A 10,252-nucleotide genomic window follows, 5' to 3' on the forward strand; every position below is an offset into this window, starting at 1 on the left:
GCGCGAGAGAGATGTGGGTGCTGGGCAACGGTGACGGAGCGCGAGAACGACTTAAGTGCTGGGCAACGACAATGGAGTGCAAGAAAGAACGTGCGGCCACGAGAGAGAGAGAGAGAGAGAGAGAGAGAGAGAGAGAGAGAGAGAGGGAAAGTGAAATCGGCAGTGAAGAGTGGAATAAGGGGTGTGATTGTTATTGACAGAGGCAGAAGCCACTAAAATCGGCAATGAAGAGTGGAATCTGCAGCGAAACGAAGAAGGGGGAATAAAGGGTGTGATTATTGAGATCCAGTGAAGAGAGGAGAAAGACCAAGGGTAGGCAGGGTTCTTTTTTTTAATTAGTAAGGGTATTTTAATAATTTTACTTATTTATGTCTCTGTATTTATTTTAAACCAAATAGGATACTAAACATAATTCAGTCTTGTACACTTTTATACCAAACACAATACTGAGACTTATTTCAGTCTCTATCTTTCAATCTCAGTTTCTATCTCTTCCAAACGCTACCTAATTGCTACATTAAAAAGCTTCGAGTTGTGGTATTTTAATATTGTAATATGGTATCTCTAACTCTAGACTTAACCTTTAATTTATTACTTTCAGCCATGTTTTATTTCTCTAATTCGATTCTCTAAGAAGAAAATAGAGTGAGAATTCAAAAAAAGTCATACATATAATAAATTCCTTTTGGTGTCCAATTTTTTTTTTATTTGATTTTTCATTTTGATATTTAGAATAGAATAGCGTTAAAGTTGTCATTGTCTAATATTAAATACTCATATACATAAAATTATAAAAATTATTGCTTATTTACAAATATAATTTATAAAAAAAATTTCGTATATTAATAAAAAAATTTGATGTGTTCTAATTTTATACTTTATGTTATGTGTATATTATATGTAAAAATTAAAGTTAATACCAGACTCGATTTACAAGAATTTCATATAAATAATGATATGTTGGACTTCAGTTTTTGTTTTTTCATTTGATGTGTTTTAAACTTAGCTATAGAACACATACAATTCTTAGAATTTTGAATTTTTCATGAATAGTATTATAGATTAATTCATATGTATATTCAAAAGGAAATATTAAATAGCCAAAAGATTTTAATAAAATTAGTATAAAGTATAATAAAACAGGGTGTCAAAAATATTTTTGTTTGTATATATTTATGTAATATATATTTATCCAATGAACAAAAACAAGTAGTTACTTAATTAGATTTTAGTATCAATATATATTTGCTATTTTTTATTAGAATCCAACACACAACGAACAATATTATGGAATAAGTATTTAGCCAGCGCATCGCGTGGGAATTTTTCTAATTCAAATAAATGTGTCGATACCAAAGCATTGAATGACATCATGAATGTGTTCTTCGATCAACAGACAGCATTGAATGACATCATGAATGTGTTCTTCGATCAACAGACACTTCAATAAGCTTCTCCCTCTCTTCATCCGGTTTAACTGTTACTGGCATATCTAATAGCATATTTGATGGGGCAAAATACATGTGTAGAGACATCATACAAATAATAATACCCAAGAAAAGCTGCAAAGAGAAACAGGAAATTAGTATCCAGCGTCAGCCTGATAATAGAGCATAAATGGTTTGACAAACATATCAATATTCTTCAACCTCCACACAAGAGACAACTCAACGAGAATAACAAACAACGTCATTTGCTTATAAAGAATGGACAATGGTCTAAACAAAGAAACATCATCTTTTAATACGTATAATAAAGATAAATTTGCCTATTGAAATACGTTATTTAGATAAGACTTCTTACAAAAATCACACCAAAAGATTCAATAGAAACCAAACGATAAATGAAAGCACTAGATAAAAGGTTGCTTATCCTGTGGAGCAGCATCCTACAATTAAATCTCCACGTGGTCTATAAACTCCAAAATATTATGTTCAATAAATTATGCAGGCCATGCTTAGTTCAAAAATTTTACCTGCAACGTAGGTTTGAAGCTGAATAGGAATATTGATATTATCATTGTCAGAAGCATTGCCATTGATGTGGAATATACCTAAGGAAGATGACACAACTATGAGTAAATGGAGAAAAATTGCATGAAGAAACCAACAAATACTGTGACACAATACTAAATTACTACTTTCAGGGGCTCAACAAAAATCCACAAAATGATATGCATCATATTCACAATGTGGAGAAATACATGATAAAAAAGGGACTTGCAAGAGCCAAGAGCACCAAAGGATTTACCTTAACAATATTGTCAGCATGTTTCATCAACCAGGAAACCAAAAGACCAGTAGACCCTAGATTTAATACCACCATCCAAGTAGTGATAGTGTATCCATTGAATATACGTTGCCACCAGGGTCCATTTTCAAATCCACCTCTAAAATCATCCAAAGCAAGTCGTGCCATATTGAAGATTGTACCAAACCTGGATACAACTTAGGGAGTTCCTATTAGTGCATTTCTAAAAGATATCTAACCAGTATAATAAGTTGCACGGAAGAAAACAAGGAAAGTAATAATCTTATCAGAGAAAACAGTGCAGAAATGCATTCCTCCTAATTCTAAAAGAAAGTTCAGAATGATTAAGTAAACGTAGTACAGAATGATGATGCACCAGATATTCCACCACTGATGGAAATCCCAATGCATTTACAGAAAACAAGATTCACAATCAAAGTAAACACACCGCATTCAATACTTGCCAAAATACAGTAGCAACAAGATAACAATATTCATTTAATATTTTAAAGGAGAGAAGATAAGGAATAAATATCTTTGATAAAACCAGGTTAACCAATAAACGAACACATTTGGCATGACATATTTAAGAAAAAAGTACCTACGTGTATAACTGTATATTCTGCCAGTATAAGCTATCATTGTTTTTCTTCATCAAGAACTCAGTATAAATTCCAGCTAAAGCTGAGAGACAAGCTGACAGAACTCCTAACATGTAACCCTGTATTGGTGCTGAGAATAGTGAATCACATGAAGCCTCTCCACAGCCCCTAACCTAAATCAACAAGCAGTAAAAGTTCCACTCAGCAACACCAGCATGAAGTTTTCTTATATACTAACCATAAGTAATGATAAAAACGAAAACAAGTGAAATATACTTCAAGCATCTTCTGATAAAATAACTTAAAACGGTTAAACCAGAAAACTAGAGTTGCAAGACTGAGTTTCTGGCACCTGGCTTGTGGTTGTCCCAACAGCCAACAGCACGATCGCCATCCACTGCAAGGTTGAAAGCTTCCTCCCTAAGAACAACCTAGAAATATCTGCTTGACATCAGCACTAATTGAGAAAACAAATCATACCATACACAAATTGACAGATAAAAACAGCTTGAAGCAGACACTGCTCCTAATTCCGAAAGAGAGAAAGCACCTGAATAGTATTCCAGTGGTCACAATCTTTAGATTGCCCATTATCTGGTAGGTGGAAGTGTCAACATATGTGAGGGTAGCAAACTGCACATTGTTGTGGATCAGATATATAATTGAAGGAATGGGGTAAAGAATCACTGTTCTCCACTCAGTTGTCATCTTTGGCAGAGGTGACTTTTTACATTCCCTCCATAGAAAGAAACTTGACACCGCAAGCTGTTACAAACACCAAACAATGTGAACAAAACTCAAGCTTTGTTGCCATCAACTAAAATTGATAAAAAAATAAGAGGGGAACAGTGATTCTGACCTTGAAAACCTCAGCAAGAAATGGGATAGTGGCATAATCATACTTATACTTTCCATTACTTTGCGAGAGGGTTGTCAATATTCCCTGCCATATGAAAGAATCAAAATCAGTGAATTGAAGTTTTAAATTACTCTATTTTTTGTTATTGTTTTTCTGCTTTGAGTGGAATACATGGTAAGAGGCATGGGAAAGGGATGAGATTATGGTAGAAATTTAGATTTGGGGAGAATGGAGGTAAACCTGAGAACTGGTGAGAACGGTGAGGAGCACCGCGACAAAGTACCACTGCATTTTCTTCTTCTTCGAGCAAGCTGTGCAGTGCAGATCCACCCCGGAAAGGAAATGCGCTTAAACACAGCGTTTTATCACCCGATCCCAAAACCTTGCATTCTCAATATTTGAAAAAGAGTAATAAAAATAAGGATAAAGTACTATTTTGATCCCAACGTTTGAGCCGAATCCTAATTTGGTCATTAACGTTTCAAACGTCCTATTTCACTTTCAAAAAGATTTAAACAGGTTTGATGTGGTCTTACCATTAAAATTGACACTAATAATTAACGAAGTGAGTGACTTGGACGTTAATAATGTTACTAGTTAAACCATATCTTCTTTCATGTGTTAGAAAATTATAACCAAACCTTCTTGTAACATTTTTTCTCCTTAATTTTCTTGTTGTACAAAACTTTAAATCCTAACCAAGGTTGCAAGAACCAAAACGGTCATTAAACCGGTCATGTGACTGATTTGATGGTTTAATGGTCTAACCGGAATCGAACCATGGTTAAACCGGTTTAATTAAATATAAAATAAAAATATTAAAAATTCAATATAAAGTTTTAAATATTTAAATTTAATAACTTTTAAATTAATAAAATTCAAAATTTTGCCTAATAACTTGTCTATAATTTATCAACAAAAATTCACAAATTCAAACATTAAAATTTATGACTAAAAGAAAAATCAAAACACACATAATTAACAAACACATTATGTTCTAACACTAAAAAAACAAATTAGTTTAAAACACTACTTACACAAATTTCTAATTATCAAACTCAAACTTACACAAATTACATATAGTTAACAACTAAGTATTGATTATTCAACACAAATTACCAATGTTCTGAAAACTGGACCGATCATCAAGCCGCTCTAATTACTGGTTCATTGGTTCAACCGGTTCAACCAGAAAAATCGTTTTATAATAAACACATGATTCTATAAAAATTCAATGAATAAAGCAACTGATTCTAAACACTCTTCTACTGCATTTTTTTACTTCAAAAGGGGATCATAAACAACTAGTTCTATGAATAAACAAACTACAACGATATGCAATGCCAAAAATAGGCCAATGATGAAATAATAAAGGGTTTCTCTCTTCAATTCTATGTTCAAGCTTGTAGCAGACCAGAATCAATAGAATAATACCGTTGAAATAGTCTTCCTTCTTAATTCTTACATACCTCAAAGAATTTCCTACAAAATGAAAATTGAACACAACACACAGCCTTAAAACAAAAACAAAACAACACTCAGAAATCAATCACCTCTTCCAAACACAGCCTTAAAACAAAACAGAACAACATTCAGAGTATGAGCATTGATCACAAAATTGATTTCTGAAACAAAAAAAAAACAGCAGAACAACATTCAGAGTTCGAGCATTGATCACAAAAAATTGATTTCTGAAACAAAACAAACACAGCAAAACCAGCAGAACAGCATTCAGAGTTTGAGCACTGATCACAAAAAATTGATTTCTGAAACAAAACAAACAATCAACAAAACAATGAAAACATGAAGCATATAATAAATCAATGATCACAAATATCCGGCAGTAATCTCAAAGACAACAATAAATACACAACAACAATTTAGCAAATAAACAAGAACAAGACCTACACAGAAAATCCAACAAATTAAATCACAGCAACCTAACAATTTGGCAAGTTAAAAACAACAGTAGCCCAACAATTTAGCAAATTATCAACTTAACAAGTTCAAGAACAGAAAATCACAACAAAAACAAAAAATAAAAATAAAAATAACAGAAGAACAACAGAACAACAAAACAACAACACATGAACAATTAGCAAATTAACAAGTTAACAATAACAGTTGAAATTTACCAGAAGAACACTAATGCAAGTGGAATCATCATGCTAATATGTTTTCTGCAAGGATGCTATTTGTGCAGCTAAAATTTCCTAATTACTGAGATCCAATTATCCTAATTTCACATGCAATCAACTTACTAAGTTTCTAAAAGCTAGAAATTATAAAACCAACCAGAAATATGGTTAAAGCATTTCATCAAACATGTTGAGTGCGGTGAAATTAAAACGAAATAAGAGAATTCTAAGCTTAGTATCTATGTGATAAAGAAGAGAACATAACTATTGTATACTTTAATTCAGTCTATGAAAAAAATCCAAACCACTACCAAATCAAATAGTTACTTATTGTAATGGAATACAGAAGTTGCAGAGTTTGAAGCAGAGTATTGGTGTTGTGTGAGTGCATTGTCTGGTGGCGGGTTTAGGGAACTCACGGCGGCGACAAAAGAGTGCATTGGTCGCGGAGTTTGAAGCAGAGCAACGTGGCTTCCAGACGAACGCGAATGCGAACTCCAACGGTGAACGGCGAGTGAACGCGAACGGTGAACGCCGAGCGAACGTGAACGGCGAAGAACGCCAGCGAAGACGACGGTTGAACGAAGACGAACGTGAACGGCAAACAAACGGCGGCGGAAGCGCGGCTGAGCAGACAAAGACGACGGACGCCGAGCTCGAGGAAGCAGCTGCGATCGGTGACAGCGAACAGGGGTTGAAGACTTGGAGCACGAGGGAAGCTAGATAGACGGACGGATGGCGAACTTTGAGTGCGACGGACGGCGGCAATATGCCACTCCTTGCGGCGGTGGTGTAGGCTTACAGTGCTAGGGTTTTTTGGCTGAGTTTCTGTGATTTCTTTCTGTACGAAAGAAAAAAAGAAAGGGAGACAGAAACGAAAGAGCTTCCATTTGTGTGTAAACCGGCCGGGTTCCGGTTCGGTCCGAACCGGCCGGTTCAATGATTTTTAACCAGTTTTTTTCAATGGTTTTACATATCTGACCGAACTGTTAACAGTTTATGGTTGGATTTGTCCGACCAACCGATTCGGTCTGATTTTTAGAACTATGCAAATTACACACAATTTCTACATATATGCAACAACCCAATGATACATACAGCTTCAGAATACAAAATTAACAATTATATACAAAACTTAAACTCATATGTTAGAATTAACAATTACCATCACTAATCAACAAAATTATTTTAAAAATTAACTTCCAAAAAACTATAAAAAATTAGAGAAATTAAGAAGAATAATTAACTCAAAACTATAGATTAATTATAACTAATTTCAGAAAAAAATTTAGGATTGAAGAAGCAATGGAGGAGTACTCACTAGAAAAGAAAAGACACTCGAGCAATAGAGACGTCCGTGAAGAGGTGACGGCTGAGCAGTTAAACGAAGGTGACAGCCAAGTAGTTAAACGAAGGTGATGTCAATGAGGACAAGCGAGCATAGAACTTCGTGTTTCGCTTGAGGTAGAGTGAGATCAGAGAGAGAGCTTGAAGAGAGAGAAGATGAGCAGAGACGTCCATGATAGTGACGAGAACAAGCCGAGCACACGTCCCCGACGGCAACGAGAATAAGGACAAGAGACCTTCGCAACGACAATAATGTGCTCTGTATGACATAATGTCGGCAGTTGACGGCACCCTCTAACCGAGAAGAGGAGTTCAACGATGACAATGGAGAAGGTGGCTACAAGTAGGGGTGGCAAACGGGCCTAAACCCATTGGACCGGCCCGCGTAACCCGCCAAAAAAGGCGGGCCGAACTAAAAATTTGGGACCGCCAAATAGTAAAAGCCAGCCTAACCCGCCCTGCTTAAACCGCAGGTTTTGGCGTGGCGGGGCAGGATGGGCTTCCCCCCCCCCCCCCCCCCGAGCTTAGGTTTTCTTGATAAGAGGGTATTTTTGTAATTTTTTTGCCAAAACCTAACTTTTTTCAACCTAACTTACAAGAGAATAAAGAAGAAAATTGAGTGTTTTGGATTATGTTTATTTTGTTTTGGGGATAATATTTATAATTATGTTTTAAATTATTTTGCTTTGAAGACAATATTTATAATTACAAAGACTTTAATGTTTGTAAATATAGAAATTATAATTTTTTTTATACCTTTAGAAATTATAAATTTATTAAAATAGTTGTGAAATTTTATATATTATTTAATAGTTAATAGTAAAAAAAGAGAAGATTTGGCGGGCTAGACGGCCGTTAGGCGAGGCGGGGTGGGATTTTAGGATCGCCTTACTAGGCAGGGCGGGGAGGGCCAGCCCGCCAAAGGGCGGGCTTTTGGCTAGGCGGGGCGGGGAAAGGCGAGGCGGGCTTCCCCGCTTGCCACCACTAGCTACAAGGATTATTGATGGTGAGTGTGAAGTGGCTACTAGGGTTGCGCCATCTAGGGTTTGGTTCAATTCATTTATAAGGAAAGAAAGGGGATGAGGGGGTGTTGCGTCGTTTTGGGCTTTCTGTTTTTTTTTTTATTCAAAACGACGACACTTTATGTTGAGTAGCAATCCGAACCTTTGGAAAACTGGTCTGGTTTATCCAGTTCATCAATTAATTGTCGGTTTGATCGATTTTTTATCGGTTTATTACAGGACGATTTTAAGGATGACTAGACTGGCCAGAGAATCAGTTCCCGATTAACCTGGTCTAACCAGCCGGTCCGGTTTGGTCCTCAGAACCTTGATCTTAACAATCAATCATTACCGCTTCAAAATTAAAGGAAAAAGTTTTATGTTAGAGATCGTTAGTTCATCGATTTAATGTACGAATTGTTTGTGTCAAATTTAATGGTGGGATAACATTGAAGCTGCTTAAAACTTTTTTGGGAATGAAATAGGACGTTTAAAAGTTTTTGGGACTAAAATAGGACGTTTAAAATGTTAGGGACTAAATTAGGATTCAATCCAAACGTTGAGGACCAAAATAATACTTTTTCCTAAAATAAAAGTATAGTGTTATTTTTATCCCAAATAGAAATAAGTTCTAAAGTTATCCTAAAAATTTAAGTTTTTAACATTTTAAATTGTCTCAACATTATTGGTGATCTGTTAACAGAATTTATGTTAGGACAATATTGAGACAATTTTGGAATGCTAGAAATTTAAATTGGACGAAAATATTAGGACAAAAACGATACATTATTCTTAAAAGAATTACCAAATTAAGTAAAATAATGGTAAATTTTAACAGGATATATTGCGTTAGAAATTCAAGATTTTTACTCATGCTTGTTGAATGACTAATAGATAAACTTTTGAAAAAGAAAAAAAAATTTGGTACATATACAATAAAGTATAAATATTATTTTTTTTTGTCTTTAATATATCAAATTTTTAATATTTAATTTAATTAAACTTTATTCTTAACTTTAAAATAAATTTTAATTTTATCTTTTAATAATATCAATTTTTTACGATAGATAATTATTCAATTAATTTTTTTAAATATTACAATTAATGAAAAATTAATTTACTTAGAATGAAAGTGATGTGATTAAGAGTAAAATTAATTTATTTAGAATGAAAATAATGCAATTAAGAATAATTTACTTAGATGTGATTAAAAAATTAAGGTTTAATTACTTTATTGGTCCCTATAATTTTATTGAATTTTCAACTAGGTCTCTATATTTTTTCTTTCCGAGTCTCTGTACCATATCAGATTTTGTAATTAAATCCCTACCGCTACAAAAATGTTGAAATTAGCAGAATATTTTGTTAAACAAAACGAATATGCCTAACACTTGACTGAATATTTTGTACAGTTTAATAAAATATTTCGTTAATTCCAACATTTTTGTCACGGTAGGGACTTAGTTACAATATCTGATACAGTATAGAGACCCAATTGAAAAGAAAAAAAGTATAGCGACCTAATTGAAAATTTGGTAAAACTATAGGGGCTGACAAAATAATTAAACCAAAAATTAGTTGAATAATTATTGTTCCGAGGGTTACTTGAAACTGGATTGCCTTTGGGCTTGTATGTGAGGCCCAAATCCTCAATGCAGTAGATTCCGACTTAGCTCGCAAAATGCTCCGATGCTTAAGTTAGCAAGGGTCTTAGCAAGTTTTAATACATTGGAACTTAGATGTACCTGAGTGTGTCAGGCTATTTATAGGAGATGAGCGAATAACCACCGTTGAAGTAGTTCCACTTCTGATGGTAGATAACCGTCCCTTTATCTTAGGGTTGTTGAGATCTCCCTTCTAGAAATGGGTGAGAGATTCAGGGAGGTAGTTTCTCACTCAGTTTAAGTGTGAGCTGCCTATTTCAATCTGTTGCGACCTCTTAAAAGAGGTCAGACACGTGGATGAGGCCATTCTTCCTGATGGGGCCTTTTACCTTTATTGGGCCTGACTTATATTTCGGGGCAGGATATAAATAGTTCCCCTACTCGAGTTTGA

At 34.5% G+C, this 10,252-nt stretch overlaps 1 protein-coding gene across 5 annotated transcripts; it reads right to left on the bottom strand.

Moving 5' to 3' along the window:
* Positions 1 to 1,196: 1,196 nt before the first annotated feature.
* Positions 1,197 to 6,687, bottom strand: LOC130976971 (CMP-sialic acid transporter 1). Of its 5 annotated transcripts, none has more exons than XM_057901954.1 (10): positions 6,269 to 6,687; positions 5,146 to 5,193; positions 3,952 to 4,093; positions 3,712 to 3,795; positions 3,403 to 3,617; positions 3,205 to 3,283; positions 2,856 to 3,025; positions 2,251 to 2,437; positions 1,976 to 2,053; positions 1,197 to 1,562 (listed from the first exon to the last, which is right to left on the bottom strand). In XM_057901954.1, the coding sequence occupies exons 3-10, from the start codon at positions 4,000 to 4,002 to the stop codon at positions 1,413 to 1,415; spliced, it is 1,014 nt and encodes a 337-aa protein (XP_057757937.1). In that variant the 5' UTR covers positions 4,003 to 4,093; positions 5,146 to 5,193; positions 6,269 to 6,687; the 3' UTR covers positions 1,197 to 1,412. The 5 variants fall into 5 exon arrangements, with proteins under 5 accessions (XP_057757937.1, XP_057757936.1, XP_057757939.1 ...); XM_057901953.1 differs by having other exon boundaries at positions 3,952 to 4,101; XM_057901956.1 differs by lacking the exon at positions 5,146 to 5,193.
* Between the last annotated feature and the right edge of the window lie 3,565 nt (positions 6,688 to 10,252).

This window comes from Arachis stenosperma, chromosome 4 (assembly GCF_014773155.1).
Source record: "Arachis stenosperma cultivar V10309 chromosome 4, arast.V10309.gnm1.PFL2, whole genome shotgun sequence".
Lineage (NCBI taxonomy): Eukaryota > Viridiplantae > Streptophyta > Magnoliopsida > Fabales > Fabaceae > Arachis > Arachis stenosperma.

What these genes read in the sequence shown, in the direction of transcription:
- LOC130976971 (XM_057901956.1), bottom strand. Translation starts at nt 4,002, where the DNA reads ATGCAGTGGTACTTTGTCGCGGTGCTCCTCACCGTTCTCACCAGTTCT. An exon ending in ATGCTGACAATATTGTTAAG is followed by an intron (nt 2,054 to 2,250) that starts GTAAATCCTTTG and finishes CATCTTCCTTAG; the next exon opens with GTATATTCCACATCAATGGC. An exon ending in GCTTCAAACCTACGTTGCAG is followed by an intron (nt 1,563 to 1,975) that starts GTAAAATTTTTG and finishes TTCTCTTTGCAG; the next exon opens with CTTTTCTTGGGTATTATTAT.